The sequence below is a fragment of the Acomys minous genome (genome assembly GCF_964271855.1).
Source record: "Acomys minous genome assembly, chromosome: 6".
NCBI lineage: Eukaryota > Metazoa > Chordata > Mammalia > Rodentia > Muridae > Acomys > Acomys minous.
This window is the reverse complement of record NC_140487.1, coordinates 77,146,786-77,164,391: the sequence shown is the minus strand read 5'-3', so window position 1 is coordinate 77,164,391 and position 17,606 is coordinate 77,146,786. Positions and strand designations below refer to the sequence as shown.

Sequence of the window (17,606 nt, the reverse complement as noted above, 5' to 3'; positions counted from 1 at the left end):
GAGCCCTACCTGGAACTGTGTATCTCAGCCCAAGACTTTTAAGAGAGTGGGTTTCCCACCTGTCCAGAATTGCACTGTGAGCTTTCAGTTTGTGTGGAAATGTATTACTGTTATGATTTTGGACTTCTACAAGTAACAATATGATTTTATAGTCCTGTTTGGTAATTCCTTCTGAGGGGCTTGTGGGTCTGTCTCCTGTCTATTGTTAGTGATAGTCCTTGTTTATGCTGGGTACTCTTCTTCATATACTAGTTATGTGTAAAGTGAACATTTGTGGTGTGTTTGGAAATTATTTTCAAAAATAGTTTGGGGTCTAAGAGACTATGCTGGACATGTTTCTGTTTCCTTCTGCTAGATAGTACCAAGAACACGAATAATCCTTAGTTGTCTCAGTCCAATTTTATGAGTTTGAAATTTTCCAGGATGCCAAGTGACTTAAAGCTGTGTTTTGTATCATTCTGTGTACAGTGTGTATTTAGCATCATGGTGAGGATACACATATGAACCATGCCTGGGTGGGCTTAGTGTTGTTTTTAGAAAATGTGAGCAGGAAGCCAGTTATCAGGAATAGCCAAAGTACTACATTTTAAAAATATATGCAGGTGAAAAAATGCAGATAGCTAAGGTTACCCAGATAAACCCTGTCTTGGGGGGAAAAAAAAAAGACCAAAATACTATAGGCGAAGAAGAAAAGTATAATAATCTCATACTTATAAATGCTGATTAGCCACTGTACTACTTCTGGAATGGTGAACTTAAAAAATAAGGCAGGAGCTGGGCCTATATATAGACTCCTGGCAGAGCACTTGCTTAGCTAGCATGTGCAAGGCACTGGGTTTAAATGTTTGTAACATATATTTTGTGAAATTTTTATACCTCCCAGAAGAGGGCATCCTAACATAATGAACCCAAGCCAACTTCTTTCCTATGAAGGAAGATGCTTTGAGACATGACTGTGCTTGCTGCTGCTCAGCATTGTCATAGAGTGAAGATGATGCCAGGGTAGCTGAGGCTGTGGGTCAGGTCCTAACAGGACTAAGCAAAGGACTGAAACTGGCTAGGTGTACGGCCTGTGCCTGTCATCACAACTACTCAGGAGGACAAGGTAGGAGGGACACTTGAGCCCAGGTAGTCAAGAGCAACCTAGACAGCACGATGAGACCTTGTCTCAAAAACAAACAACAAACAAAAGAACAGGAAAGGTCTAAAGTCTTTCATTTGACCAGTGTGAAAACAGGCCCTTCAAATCTCTAATGAGTTGCCACTAAGGAATTAAAATTAGATATGGTACAAGGTATAGATTCTTCACTAAGATAGCTTATTTCTGAAGAAGCTGTTAGGCTACTAGTGGCAAGTTATTGGTGCAGGGAAGTGCCAAGGAGAAGGCATTTCAGACTGAGGAAGTTTCACAGGCAAGGACTCTCAGGTTAAAGAACAGAAAGAACATTGTGGCTGAGCTTTGTGAGCCAGAAGGGAAAATAGTACAAGAGGGCTGACTTGAGTCTAGCCATGTGGGGTGTTTAGGGGCGCTCTCTGCAGGATGAAGATTTGCAGGAGCAGCTGAGTGTAGAGGCACACACACTTATAATTACAATAAACAAAAGAGAATTTGCAGAAGTGACAGAGAGTCTTTATTAACTGCCCAGGTTTTTTATTGTCACATGTGTAGTTTGCTAGAGAGCTTTTTCTGAGGACTGGTCTGTAGCATCATTGTATCCAAAAGGCAACTCAGAAAAGTCAAATGACCCTTCATCCATGTTGTCTAATAAAGGGTTTCTGATTCTCTTCAGTCCAGACAGCTCTTGGTCAGTGCTGATTTTTAAGGGGAAAAAAAAAGTTAAGAAGGGCCTTAGTAGACGGCTCAGTCAGCAAAACGCTTGCCATACAAGCCTGAGGACCTGAGTCTGAGTCCTAGAACCCAGGTAGGAAGCTGGGTGTGGCACTGGGGACACAGACACAGACAGACCTCGGCGGCCTTGTGACTGGCCAGCCTAGACCAGCTGGTACTCCTCAGGCCAATGAGTGGATAGCACAGAAGGAACACACATGCACAGGGTGTCAACTTTTATCCACATTAACCTCCAGTATCAATTTCAGAGGACTTAATGTTATTATTTTAGATTTATGAATGTTTTGCTATATGAATGTATGTGCACCACATGTGTGTTGGTGCCCATAGAAGTTAGAAGAAGGTGTTGGATCCCTAGACCTAGAGTTACAGATGCTTGTGAGCTGCTGAGGGTACTGGAGACAATGGTGGCTCCTCTGGAAGAGCAACAGATGCTCCTAACTGCGGAACTATCTCTCCAGCCCCCAGGGGATTTCATTCTAAATGAAAATTGAATTATTTTCTCTGAGGCAGTGGATAGAAATAGAGAAAAAGACTTGCACGCTATGTAGACACAGTTGCTCCTTTGAGAATGAGGGTTTTTGGGGTTTTGTTTTGTTTCTCTGTGTAGACTTGGCTGTCCTGGAACTCACTCTGTAAACCAGGCTAGCCTCGAACTCACAGAGATCTGCCTGCCTCTGCCTCCTGAGTGCTGGGATTAAAGGTGTGCACCACCACTGCCTGGTGAGAATGAGGTTTGATGAGTTGCCTGACAAGTATTAAGTCTTGAATCTTGAAAAAAAGCAAACAAAACAAAAAAAACAGCCTAACGTTGGAATATAGAAAAGAACCAAGGTGGATATGACAAACATAAATATGCTTGCTACCCAGCTTTGTGTTGGGTATCGCTACTGTTTTGACATGCGCACTCCTGTTATGTGAACCCCAGAGACGGAATTCAGTTTGTTGAACTCAGAAGTAATCATCTTAGCCCGCTGAGCCATCTTCCTGGGTCCCCAAATTGTAGGGTTTTTGTTGTTGTTCTTTGGTTTTGTTTTGGTTTTTTGATTTTTCAAGACAGGGTTTCTCTGTGTAGCCTTGACTGTCCCGAACTCGCTTTGTAGACCAGGCTGGCCTCGAACTCAAAGTGATCTGCCTGCCTCTGCCTCCTGAGTGCTGGGATTAAATGCGTGAACCACCATGCCCAGCTGATTCTGGTTTTTTTTTTTTTTTTTTTTTCAGACAGGATTTCCCTGTGTAGCCTCTGCCTCCCCCAAGTGCTGGGGTTAAAGGCATACCACCACCATGCCTGCCTGGTCTATTTATTTATTCATTCATTCATTTAGAAATAAACATTACAGATGGCAGTTGAAACTTTTAGTATTCTCCCATACTCCAACTCAGAGATCTCCCTGCCTCTGCCCCCCCAAGTGCTGGTGTTAAGGGCATGCACCACCATGCCCGGCTAATTCGTTCATTCATGCATCCCTTTGTTTGTTTACTTTCTTATTTGGAAGTAAGCACTACAGATGAAGTTGAAACTTCTGGTATGTCCCTGCCCCCGTTTATTTGACAGTGTCTTGCTGGATAGGCAGGCCGGCCCTTTTGCCTCAGTTCTGAGTGCTGGTTAGAGGTGTGCAGGATCACATCCTAACTTTGTTCTTAGCCGTCCTCCTCCCGAGGCCACAGGTATTCTGCATTTCTTTATTCTCTTCAATTTCCCCACATTTTTGCTATATGTGAATGGATCATTAAATGATAGTTGGCATTGGTTCACATGCCTTACATTTTATATTAATAATACTGCTCTGAACTTTTGTTTCTGTTCAGCATTTTATTTGTTTAGCACTAATTTTCTATAAAAAGGTAAAACATTGTTTGGTTTTGGGCATGGTGGTGCACACCTTTAATCTCATCACTTGAGAGACAGAGGTAGCCAGACCTCAGTGAGTCTAAGGCCAGCTTGGTCTACATAGTAAATCCCAGGCCACTCTGGGCTTCATGGTGAGACTCTTTCTCAAAACTGTAAACAAACAAAAAGAACATTTATTGTCATGTATGTGTAATGGCTCTGGGGATCAGAACCCAGGTTGTGCTTGCAGGGCAAATGCCTTTCCTTGCTGAGCCGTCTCTCTGGCCCTCCCTCGAGAACACACAAGTAAGAGCAGGGAAACATGTCTGGACCCTCTTTTTTTTTTTTTTTAATTAATGTATATTCATTGTACAAATTGAGTTTCATAATGACATTTTCATTTAGCATTTTTCTGAGATTCAGTTATGTTGATAATGTGGTTATTGCATTTATTATCAGAATGAGAATGTTTACCATTTGTAGATTTTTTTTCTCAGCTGGGATTGCAGTTTCCCATATCAATATATTTTATGTTTTGTCCTCAAATTAACAAACATACCTATGACTGAAATGGCTATTTTTTATTTTTATTAAGTAGTACCTTCCTTACAAGTGGCTCTTTTTACTCTGCCTCTATTCTATTTTATTAGACAAATACTCCTCATGGACTGCCAAAGGGTTACCATTTGCTTCATGGAGAAAGAGAAAACTTAGTGGAATTTCTTTTTGAAATGGTGTTCTTGAAATATTTTTATTTTATTTTCAATTATGTATATGAGATGGGTGGGCCACATGAGTGCACTACCTGCAGAGGCCAGAAGAGGGCAATGGATTCCTTGGCGTTAGAACAGGCAGTTGTGAGCACTCCAGGGTGGGTGCCGGGAACATAAGCGAGGCTAAATCTGAGTCCTCTGAAAGAGGAATGTGTGCTCTTAACCACAGAGACTTCTGTAGCCCAAGAGATGGGAATCTTGCTGCGGAGTTCTCAATCCTCCTGCCTCAACTTCTCTAGTGCTTAGATTTCTACAAGTAGACTTGATACACTACTTGAAGGTGTATCTAGGAGGGAGTGGAGGGAGCAAAGATAGGCATATTTTTAGCTTATTGAGTGTTACCAAGACAGGCACGAGTGCACACTCCCTCACAGGTGTGCCAGAGCACCCGTGGCTTCTCAGCCTGGGTTGGCTTTGTCCAGTCTCTCATGGTCTTCCTAATCAGGTGGCTGTTTGTTAATTGGTATTAGTTAAATGGCCTGTCCATAGCTAAAGTTTACTTCTCCCTGTGGACAGTCAGCACCATGCCTTTGATAGCCTATTCCTCTCACCCTTGTCTGCCGACAGGATCGCTGCAGTTCAGTTCTGTCCCACAGTCTTAGTAACTCAAGCTTCGTGGTACTGTGTGATAGGAGGAGTGTCTGCTTAGCATCTGCTAAACTCTTTTGCCTATTCTTGGCCCTTGTGTTTGCAGTTAGATAATAGGATTAGTTTATCCAGTTCTAAAAACAGTCTCATTGGGTTTTATGTTTGAATTTATAAATTGATCAAGTCAGGGTCCCACAAGCTTGGCCAAATCTGAAAATACAGGTTCCGTGAGAAACTGTCAAAAAGGAAAGTGGAGTGCACACCCACATGCATGTGCTCACATACACCTCAAAAAAATAAGCAAAGAATTATAAACAACACATTGGTGAATCTAGCTAATCATAAGCCTGATGAAAAATGTAAGGGTGTTTATTATATTGACATTTGCAGTTTACTTTGAGATACACCAAATACAAGTGTGGATTGACAACTAGAGAATGGCTATGTGTGGTAGAAAGTTAAAATTCTTTCAGCTTTAAAAAATTTTTTATGATAAAATCTTTAATTCTGACAGTTTAATAGCAACAGAATGAGAAAAATAACCTGATATTTTAAAATGGTCAAAGGATTTGGATAGGCACCTCCCATACGTGTCGTGGGTGTTACTGAAAACACAGTGAGCTGATAGCAGACTACTAAGAGGATAGTTGTTGCCTAAGTTATGAAAGGCAGCTAGTATTGGCAAGACCATGGAGCAGTTGGATCCTTTGTGCACTGTGTGATAATACAAAATAGTGCTGCTATAAGAATGTGGAGTTTCTGGAGCTGGAGAGAGATGGCTCAGAGGTTAGGAACACTGTCTGTTCCTCCAGAAGTCCTGAGTTCAATTCCCAGCAACCACTTGGTGGCTCACAAGCATCTGTACTGGGATCTGATGTAGGTGTACATGCAGATAGAGCACTCATGTTTTTTTTTTAAAGTGTGGAGTTTCCTCCAAGTTAAAGATAGAACTTCCACATGATCCAGAAGGCCTACTCTGAGTAACCAAATGAATTGAATCCCAAAGAGATACTGATGCACACAGTAGCTGTATGTGAAAGCAACCTAGATGACTTTCTGTGAATGAAAGTCCAGAGGAAATCACACACACAACACAGCATTCAAAGAAGGAAATGTTGTCATGTGTAACAGCATAGATCAACCTCAAAGACATTACACTAACAGATGCCAGCCAGTCACAGAGGGACAGGCACTGGGTAGTGATCAACCTCAAAGACATTACACTAACAGATGCCAGCCAGTCACAGAGGGACAGGCACTGGGTAGTGATCAACCTCAAAGACATTACACTAACAGATGCCAGCCAGTCACAGGAGGACAGGCACTGGGTAGTTCTACTTCCGTGAGGGATTGGAGCGTGAGTGGGATGGAGTGGGATGGCTGCCAGGGCTGCGGGAAGGAGATGTGGGGAGCTGCTGTCAGCAGATGACCTCACGGTTGGGGACAGAGCTTAAGTGGTTAATGCCACTCGTGCTAGAGCCAGAGTGCTTGCCTAGAGTGCACCAGAGCAGGAGGAAGGAAGGTCAGAAGGAGGAGAGAAGGCAGGCCTGGAGGCAGACAAGCTGGGTCAGGGCCAGGGAGTTCAAGGTTCTCCTTGGTTACCTAATGATTCTAAGGTCAGCTAGGCCAACATGAGACTGTCATTATAGAAATCTGTACATGTGGCGGCAGTTAGTACTGTTTGCACACAGTTTTATTCAAAGATCTTATGTTAAAATATGGCCAGTTTTATAATAAAATGTTGGGGGCAGTACAATTAAGATTTCCCCTTTATAGCTGGCTGAGTACAATGGTACCTATAATCCCAAAACTTGGAGAGCTGAGGCAGGAGGATTACTTTAAGTTCCAGGCTAGACTGGGTTATGTAGTGAGACCCTGGAAAAAGAAAACAAAAAACAAAACAAATCCTCTACCATGTATTGGGAAAGTGAGCAATCGTCTGGCTTTTGCTTGCTCTGGGTTTTTTGTTTTTGTTTTTAAGAGGGTCTCTTTTCATCGAGGCCATGATAGCATTGAGCAACCTGCAGACAGAAGCCTGTCTAGAATTATAGAAAGGCTTACTGCAGCTCACCCATTTACAATAAATAGGCATGCGAATGTAATTGTTAGCAATTTCATTTTCATCTAATTCTTTCATAGGGCTGGCAATAAAGGATAAAGGTGAAATGTTGCCTTTGAAATGTTAACCCCTAGATACCAAACAGTAATAGTAGTTACTTAGAATTCCCCTTCCAAAACAACCCCAACATCTTTATGCATTAGTTTCAGGAAAGCTAGACCCACTGTTGGTAACATGTTCTTGTTGACGTAAGGAAGTGTTCATCTCCTTGGCCAGGATCATTTCATCATCTGGACCTTATGGTTGCTGTGGTCATTCAGCTGGTATTCTTCCTGGTGGACCTTTATAGGTGGGAGTATGTCAGTGGTGGAGCAGTGGGAGGGCCAGGGAACTACAAGTGTAGTGTCAAGCCCTCAGGCTGTTTCAGTGTAGACAGGGCTCCTTCTCAATGCTATAGTATGTCCTGGTACCTTTGAGACCACGGTCCTAACAGTGTGGGCATACGGGCAATACAAAGCAACTGTACTGTACAAAATCAAGATGGTATGTGGTGGGACGGCATAAACCATTTGCTTCTTAAAAGACTGATTGTAAATTTATATGGTTCATGGGAATCAATATTGAAGAACATTGATAATATCATAAAAATTCTGTTCTCACTGATAGTGTGTTGTTTTCTGTCTTGTGCCATTGCAGGCTCCTGCCTAATCTCACCACATACTTGCCATTTCAGGTCCTGTGGGAATGGCTGCTGCTGCTGCTGTGGCAACAGGAAAAAAACGGAAACGGCCTCATGTGTTTGAGTCTAATCCGTCTATCCGGAAGAGACAGCAGACACGTTTGCTTCGGTGAGGGCTACCTTCCCCGATTTTGCTGTTCACACGCTTCCTGTGTGGATGTCAGAGCTAGAACATTTTTTACTAGATTCTTCAAGACGCTGGGTTGAGCCAACATGGTGGCTCATGCCTGTAATCCCAGCACTCGAGAGGAAGAGGCAGGTGGATTGCTTTAAATTCTAGGCCAGCCTAGTCTGCAAAGCAGTTCAGGACAGCCAGGGCCACACAGAGAAGCCCTGTCTCAAACAACAACAACAACAACCACAGCTGTAGTGACGCACACCTTTAATGCTAGCACTCGAGAGATAGAGGCAGGCAGATCTCTGTGGATTCAAGGCCAGCCTGGTCTACACAGCGAGTTCAAGACAGCCAGGACTAAAAGAGAAACCCTGTTTTTTTTTTAAAGGGAGTGGGCAAGAATGACACTGGGTTGGAGTATTTGATGATACTTCCATAAAATAAAATTCACAAAAATCTAGGAAATGATATAATAGATGTATAGCACTGACCAGCTGTGGTGACACACGCTGTTAAGCCCAGCATTTGGGAGGTAGAGGCAGGCAGATCTCTGAGTTTGAGGCCAATCTGGTTTACAGAGTGAGTTCTAGGTCAGCCAAAGCTGTATAGTGAGACAGTATCTCAAAATAAGGAAGGAAAGAAGATGTCTAATGTCACATTAATTCATCCAGGAAAGTTTGCGTGCCTGCTGTGTTCCAGACAGCACCCTAGGCATTGGTAGTATAGCACTGAGCAGTAAAGCCCCTTAAAGAATTTACATTCAGCTGGGCGTGGCATCTCATGCCTTTAATCCCAGCACTCGGGAGGCAAAGGCAGTCAGACCCCTGTGAGTTTGAGGCCAGCCTAGTCTACAGAGCAAGTGTACACAGCCAAGGCTACACAGAGAACCTGTCTCAAACAAAACAAAACAAAAGAGTTTATATTCTGAAAGAGGAAGAAAGAAGACAAACACACACTATACTTGTTAAGTCTCAAACCCTGGAACAATGCGTAAGGTGCCTATTAAATATATCAAAGCAGACCTGACTGCCATGTTCTCCCAGCATCCAGCATCCCTCAGTCCCTACCTGTCACAGGCTATGGCTGGCATGTCCTTGCCCCTTACCCTAAACTTCTCCAGCCTTGGGACTGGGCTGCCCTTCCCTGTATCATCCAGCCATCTTGGGGGGCAAGTCTCTTGCTCCAGGCTGCCATCTTGGTCACCAGCTCCTTTCCCCTCCCCTCTCCTCACATGGCTCACCCCCAGTCAAGGTGAGTCATTTAAAAAAGCAGCCAGGGAGAGCATAAGAGGAATGGCTAGAGGAGAGGAAATCCTAGTCCCATCAGGAGGCCTGCAAGCTGCTCTTAGGAGGCTTGCCACAGCTTCAAGGCATGGTTAGGACACTCAAGAGACTGAGGTGGGCAGGTCATGGGTTTCAGGCTAGCCTGGGCTACATATCAAGATCCTATCTCAACAACGAGCAGAGAGAATCAAGAAATGCCAGATTTTCTGTTTGGTATTATGAAATGTAGAAATGTAGGATAATCCCTTAGCCTTAGAGGGAAAGGTCAGTTTATTGCTTCTACCCTGGATTCTCACTTATCGTTGGAGGGTTTGCTTTCTGTGGTTGCAGTTACCTCAGATGGCCAACTATAGTACAAAAATTAAATGGAAAGTTCTAAAATAAATAATGTTTATGTAATTTTACAAAGTATATTATTAAAATTTGAATATTTTTATTTTAAGACTTTAATTTAGTTATTTTATGTGTGTGAGTATTTTGCCTGCATGTATGTGTGCACTGTGTAAGTGTCTGGTACCCACAGTGGTCGGAAGAGGGGTTTGTGTGCCTGTGTGGGTTTATGTGTGCTTGAGGAGGCCCAAGGCATTGACTCTGTTGAAGCTGGGGTTATAGACAGTTGTGAGCCACCTAACGGGTGAACTAGGAGTCAAAGCAGATCCCTGAGAGAGCAGCAAGTGCTCTTAGTTATTGTGCTGTCTCCAGCCTCCATGTCTCTATTGAGCCTCCATTATAATGTCTCTGTAGTTAGTTCCTGCTCATCTCTTCCTGTACTGGCCTTGTAAATTAAAGTTATCATTGGTATGTATGTATAGGGGAATACACAATATACAAAGGGTTAATTCTGTCTCAACATATAGATAACCAGTTGGGGTTTTGGAGCAGCGTCCCATAGATAAGTGGGGCTACTGCAGAAACTCATTTCATCCTAATTTGCAGTACACTGTGGGTTTGTGCTCTAATTTCTTTTCTGTAGCTATGACAAAATACTCCAACCAAGAGCAATTTAAGGGAAAAAGGCGCTCCAGTCCTTATACTTCAGGTCAGGTTCGTCAGTGAGGGAAGTCAGCAGGCGCTTGGCAGAAACCACGGAGGAATGTTGTTTGCATGCTCCCTTGTAGGCTTTTTGGGTTCTCAGTATTGTTGGTGTATTTATTTCTTTATTTACTTTCTTACTACTTATTTTGCTATGTGGGAACCCACCTCGTAGACCAGGCTGGCCTTGAATTCACTAAGATCTGCCTGCCTCTGTATCCCAAGTCTGGGATTAAAAGGTGTGCACCACTGCAGCACTTGTGGGCTTATGTTTAACTGGCCTTCTAACACCGCCCAGGACCAGCTGTCCAGGGAATAGTGCTGCCCACAGGCCTGGGCCCTGCTGTATCAATTAGCACTCATCGTAATTCCCTCACAGACACACCCACAGGCCAGTCTAATCTGGATAGATTCCTCAATGGCACTCCCTTCTCAGGTGACTTTAAGCTGTGTCAAGTTGACAGTTACAGCTAACTAGGACAGTGTGTCTATATCACAGGCATGGTGGCATTCACCTTCAAACTTAGCACTTGGAGGGAGGAGGCAGAGTGCAGGCACTTAGGACCATCTTGGGCTAAGCAGACCCTGGCTCAAAAGATCTAACTAACTAACTAAATCTGAAGTTGCAATATTCCCCCACCCCGCCACATGGATTTATTTTGTGTGTGGTGGGTTGTACGTCTGCATTGTGTGGAGGCCAGAGCATAGCTCTCTGGTGGCTCTTTCGTTCTCTCCTTTGGGATTGCATTCAGGTTCTCAGGCCTACCAGCACACACTTCCACCACCGAGCTCATCACACCAACCTACAGCGTTTTAAAAATATTTATTTTGGATAAAATTTATCAATGTGCAATTATTAGTAACTATATCAATAAAAGAGTCGATTGGGCCACCTTAATTATAGAGACAAAAAAATAAATGTGTAAGTGACATTTCAGCAGTCATCCTTAAAGTTGTAAATAGAAATAATTGGTGTTGAAAGTTGGCTGGGTGTGGTGGTGCACCTTTGACTCCGTCACTTAGGAGGCAGAGGCAGGTGGATCTCTGTGACTTTGAGGCCTGCCTGGTGTACACAGCAGGCTGTAGAACAACCATGGCTATGTAGAGGACCCTGTGCATAGGCCCCAGGACATGTGTGTGGCAGGCTGTAGAGACTATGTGCATGCTTCTGACAGAGTTCCATTCTTCATTCTCCTGAACATACCTGATCAGGATTGTCTCTAATCATAGTAACACTGATCTGTGACTCCATCACAGTGTTTTCTATCATCCTGTAACCTTTTATTTTCATTCTGTTCAGGAAACTCAGAGCCACATTAGATGAATATACTACTCGAGTGGGACAGCAAGCTATTGTTCTCTGTATCTCACCCTCCAAACCCAACCCTGTCTTTAAAGTGTTTGGTGCAGCACCTTTGGAGAATGTGGTAAGTCAGAGCTGAGCTATGTTCCAGGGGGCCCTTGGCTTTGTGGAGATTGTTGACTTTTATTCCTCTTTCCAGTTCAGTGCTCAAGGATGGAAGGAGGCAACTGGTTTTCAGGCACTTTATGCAGATTGAAACAAAAAGGATCAGCCTATGGCAGTGGTCAGAAAGATGCCATTGGTGGTGTTCTTGTGTAGTCAGGAGCAGAACAGATGGTAGGATGGTAGGCCTTTGAACCCAGCTTGATGCTTGACTTGGTAACCAAAGCTGTTTCATGCTTTGGGCACATATAATAATTTTTTTTAAAGCATCATTACTGTTTCTACTTCCTAAAGCAGTTTCTACTTCCTAAAGCAAGGTGTTATCATCTAGCAGGTGTAGGTTCTACTTAAGAAACCAGTGCAGATCTGAGGACAAAGCCCAGCTGGTAGAGAGCCCTTGCTAGAGTACATGAAGTGTTGGGTTCCACCCTAAGCACCTTACCACTTGTCATGAAACATGCCTGTGATCTCAATATTCAGCAGGTGAGGCACAAGGACACCCTTAGCCACAAAGCGAGTTCTAGGCCATCCTCAGCTAAATTAGATACCACTTTAACAAGAGAAAACAGAGCTGGGTATGGTGGTACACACCTTTAATCCCAGCATTTGGGAGGCAAAGACAGGCACATCTCTTGAGCTCAAGATAGCCTGGTCTACAACTTGAGTTCCAGGATAGCCAGGGCTATATAGAGAAACCCTGTCTTGAAAACAAAACAAAGGGAAAAAAAAGAAGAGGAAGAAAAAGAACCAATGTGAAAATTTTTATTCACCAGATGACTCCAGATAACCATTTTATAAAACAAATTGAATGTATTTTATTAACCAGGTATTTGGGTATATTTTTTTAAATCTCATTTGCCTTTTTTGTTTGTTTGTTTGTTTGTTTTTTGTTGGTTTAGCTGGGCATGGTGATACGAGCCTTTACTCTCAGCAGGAGGGGCCAGTGGGTTCAAGACCAGCCCAGTCTACATATTTTTATTCTTGTTTGTATATGTGTGTGTCTGTCTGTTTTGTGAGTGTATGCCTCACCTGTATGTGTGTTCTTGGAGGCCAGAAAAGGGCATAAAGTCCCCTGGCACCGGAGTCTGAGATGGTTGTGAGCCACCAAGTGGGTGCTGGAGATTAGACACAGGTCATCTGGGAGAGCAGCCGTGGTTCTAAACCACCAAGCCATCTTTCCATGCCCATAATTTTTAAAAAAGAAAAGAAAATATTTTCCACTAGAGTTTTCCCTGAGTCCTCTGTGTAAAATACGATGGTGGCACCTTCCTCACTGTGACAGATAGTTAAGCTGAGTGTCTGCCCAGTAAAACCTACTCAGGGGAAGTGGCGTGAGGAGCACTGAACTTAGGCAATGGGGGTCTAAGGTGCTGGTTGCTGTGCTCTGAGGACAACTTTCTGAATTTCTTGAGCTTGACAGGAATAGTCTCAACTATGTTCTTGAGGGACAAAGGGAAGACTTCTCAAGAACTTCTCCATGGCTTCAAATGGAGAGCTCTTTAGTCAGAGCCAGGAACCTATGACATTTAGCAAGGGTCCACTGAATGCAACCAACCAGCCACTTTCACAGTCACATAGGGCAGAGGCAGCTTTGGAAGCGCCACCAGCTTCCTGGAAGTCATCCATTCCCATACATCGTCCTCTGAGCTTCTCACAGTGGCACATGCATATGGAGAGGCGGGAGAGAAACACACACACACACACACACACACACATCTTTAATCCCAGCACTCGAGAGGCAGGTGGATCACTGAGTTCAAGGCCAGCCTGGTCTACAAAGTGAGTCTAGGATAGTCAGGACTGTTACATAGAGAAACCCTGTCTTAGAAAACCAAAAAAAAAAAAAAAAAAAAGTTTCTATAAAACAAACCAACATAGGGGGTTCCACAGTTGGTGGATGGTCTTAGTGTGGGGGCTGGAAAGAGCAGGATGAAGCCAGCCATAGCTGGAGCATGACTCCTAGGCAGTGCTGGAGGCAGGGCTGTGAGGGCTGCTTCATGCTTGGGCAGCTCTCAGGTATATGCTCCAGGTGACAGTCTATTTTTAGTCTCAGTGGCGAATGGATAAGGTTTGAAAAAACCTTTTATGGGACCTTCCAAAGACTCCTCATATCCAGAAAGCTTCAGAAATATAGAAGAATCATCACATCTTGTCCCAGGCTGTTTGTTTGCAACCTAACGAAAGGCCAGTTTCTAAGCCTGCAATAGTAAATCTGTGTCCAGAATTCCAATGATTCAGGTAAAAGCACTAAACCTAATCTTCTATCCCTGGTACTCATGAGAATATTTGGTAATGTACCTACTTCTCTGTGTCTGAATACAGGAAATATTTCATGATATATGTTAAAAAGAAAGACCTTCTTGGGAGGCAGAGCAGGCAGATCTCTGTGAGTTTGAGGCTAGCCTTGTCTACAGCCAGAGCTACAAAGAAACCCTGTCTCATAAAACAAAAAGAAAGAAAGGCTTCGTCTCTGCTCAGCAGTGCCATGTATTGGTTGGGCATACTGTATTCTGGGAATGACAGTGTAAGCGACTTATTTATTTGAGACTAGGAATTTAAAGCAGGGAGATAATTAAGACAGGAACACTTGAGAATGTTTTTCAGAGTGTAGGTGGAACTTGAGTTGGACTTTGAAAAATAGACACTATTTGGATAGGAAACAGAAAAGAACTTGTTAGAAGCAAAGGCCAGTGGGGCAGCTGGCCAGCAGTTTTGATGCGCTCATTTTATAGGACTGAAAGGAGGTTTGTGGGTGGGGAGTGGGGGGTGCATCGCCCAATTGAGGGATCAGATAGAACTGAAACACCAGCTTTATGATTCCAGGAAATCTACTTTACCAAGCAAGCTTAAATGAGAGCGCTGTGTTCACCTGAAATTTTGTTGCAAATTACTCTAAAGCATATTCTGTCGGCATTTTAACCAGTATTGTTAAGGAATTATATAGCATTCTTAGGTTTAGCCAAATAACAGAATATGGCTTTTTCCTGATCCATAAAAATGGTATACTTGATACTGGCTAATGTAATGGTGGTAACCCAGTGTTTTCCTGTCTTTGGATGTCAGGTATTATTACCACCACAATCAAAGGTGTTTGCATTCCTCCTATGGGCCTACACGTGAATTCAGCTTGATACACCAAGTTCAAAGAACCTAGACTTAGAAAAGTCAGAATTTGTTCCACCTCACCCCCGCCAATCCCCTTTGTGGATTTGAAGCATAAACACCCAGAAAATAGAAGCCTGTGTCCTGCCTTGATAGGACCAGACACATTGTCATAGTAAACACACTGGTGATGATATTTGAAACTTTTTCTGTATTAGTATAAAACCGAATTAGTCAAGGTAGGGTGAGTCTGGTGTTTGGCCTACCTTTCCTTCATTCCCTTAGCCCTCCTAACTGGAGGACTCCAGAGCTTTGGAACTTGGACTGGTTCCTGCTGTTCATTCAGCCTTGTGAGGTCGAGTATGGGGTCTCCTCTTGTGAGGCTCATAGTGAGACACCAGTAAGGAATAAGTTCACTGAGCAGAAAGCGTTGTTGAATTTCTTGGCAAAATTCGTTTTGTTCCCTATGCCCTCAAGAGAATGCCTTAACGGCCTGAAAACAAGTAATTTCCCCTCCCATCCAGTCGTATTTTCATAATTCCTGGCTCTATTATCCCTAGCAACATCCTCATCCCCTGTGTGTTCTCCTAAGTGAATAAGCCCATTGTTGATGCTTATGGACCCACTGTTTGCCCCTCTTCCTGCCTGTGATGGAGGCACGCGCACATGTGTTCTCTTGTCCTGAGATACTTTTCACTGCAACGCTGAACAAGAGTCTGGGTCAGAGCTAGGCTGGCATGTAGAGAGGCACCATGGCTTTGACCTGAAGGGAGGAGAGGTTGACCTGTGGGGTTCCCTGGCCTCAGTCCAGTCTCTGAAGGATCTTCTGTCCATGGAGTGCCTGACTTTCTCAAAAAATAGCAGCAGTTTCAAATACATTAGAGCTTAGAGATGCAAGTCCTCAGATCTGAAACATTGTGACAGTTAACTGTCACATTAGGTGTGACTGGAGACACAACTGGCCTGGGAAATGCTGAGTCATGAATGTTATTTACATTATACCTGGAACCCGTGACAGATCTCTGTGGATTGAGAAAACATGACTTCTAACCAAGAAGCAGTAGTATTTCTGTAGAACTTTCCCCACTGGTTCCTTCCTAGTGTTGTTACCTAAAATTTCATCATCTTTTCATTTGATTCTGTTCAGTGTGGTGTCTTTGGGGCCAGCGGGTATTTTCACCTTCTACTTGGAGGAGTGTTTGTTCTTGGGGCTCTGCAGTGGCTAAGGGAGACGGGCCCCACCCACTTTCTTGTTGCTTGGCACCAGCCCTCCCTGGCTGTTGAGCATCTTGTTTATTTCTGCTCTTAATTCCCTGCAGGTGCGAAAGTACAAGAGCATGATCCTGGAAGATCTGGAGTCTGCTCTGGCAGAACACGCCCCTGCGCCACAGGAGGTTAATTCAGAACTGCCACCTCTCACCATCGATGGGATTCCAGTCTCTGTGGACAAAATGACCCAGGTACAGGGCGGGGAGAGGAGGAGAAGCAAAGAGGAGATGCAAATGTGGGCGGGCCTCTCCTCACTTCTCTAGCTTTGTCTTTGGTGATGTGACCAAAGCATGAGACATAGACTAGAGTGTATGGCAGCCGTGGGGAAGACAATGTCCCAGCAAGAACCTCCTGACTGAGCACGTGTGTACACCCTCCCCTGCTGGCTGTGCTCGCTATTGAGTGGGATCTCTGTGCTAGTGAAAGAAACATTCTGCTTCGGGTTAGTTTGACCTGAAAACTGTTCAAAGTTCAAGGCATCACAGTCAGGAGAGACAAGTTTAGCAGGCTGGGCTGCTCCTGCCCCCTAACACCTCCCCCCCTCCAGATTTTTGAGGTAGAGTTTCTCTAGGTAGCCTTGGCTGGACTGGAACTTGCTATACATAGCCAGCCTCAAACTCAGAGCTGCCTCAGCCTCCAAGTGCTGGGATTAAAGGCATGTACCACCACACCTGACTTATTTACTAGCTTTGTTTTGGTCTGTTTCTCCAGGTAGAATTTTCGAGCAATGACTTTGTGTTCTTTATTGCTGTTCAGTTCAGCTGCCCAGCATTTAAAATAGCATGCCACCTGAACAATGGTACCAGTTCAGCTGGTTCCCTGAACAGGTCTAGATCAGAGATTTATAAATATAAAGCCAGCTGGGTGTTGTATCACATGGCCTATGATCCCAACACCTGAGGATGATGCAGGAGAATCACAAAGAGTTCAAGGCTAGCCTGGGATACATAATGAGACTCAGTCTTTAAAAAAAAAGCTATAAACCCAAACCATAATCTTTTGATTATTAGAATGCAGACCTTTCTGTGGACATGAATGCTAGTTCAGTAATTGTTCAGAAAGAAAGACATATTCTGTCCTCTCACAATTGGTGTTATATTCCTTGTTTTGTTTTAAGATTTATTTATTTACTATGTATAGCATATGGTATTCTGCCTGCATGTACACCTGCTTAACGGAAGAGGGCTCTAGATCTCATTATAGATGGTTATGAGCCATCATGTGGTTGCTGGGAATTGAACTCAGGACCTTTGGAAGAATAGCCAGTTCTCTTAACCTCTGAGCCATCGCTCCAGTCCCTTTAAACCTTTTGTTTTGTTTTGTTTTTCGAGACAGGGTTTCTCTGTGAGTAGCCTTGGCTGTCCTAGAACTTACTTTTGTAGACCATGCTGGCCTCCAACTCACAGAGATCCGCCTGCCTCTGCCTCTGCCTCCCAAGTGCTGGGATTAAAGGTGTGCACCACCACAAAAGACCTGGTGTTATATTCTATTGCTAGATCCA

The 17,606-nt window shown here is 43.8% G+C and overlaps 1 protein-coding gene across 6 annotated transcripts in view; it reads left to right on the top strand.

Moving 5' to 3' along the window:
• The window catches only part of NRF1 (nuclear respiratory factor 1), a 104,329-nt gene that overhangs the window by 36,348 nt on the left and 50,375 nt on the right, over positions 1-17,606 (top strand). For all 6 annotated transcript variants that reach the window (XM_084786359.1, XM_084786358.1, XM_084786356.1 and 3 more), the window contains 3 exons: positions 7,834-7,948; positions 11,570-11,696; positions 16,156-16,296. In XM_084786359.1, coding sequence (XP_084642485.1) covers positions 7,834-7,948; positions 11,570-11,696; positions 16,156-16,296 — 383 coding nt within the window. The remainder of the gene's footprint in view (positions 1-7,833; positions 7,949-11,569; positions 11,697-16,155; positions 16,297-17,606) is intronic.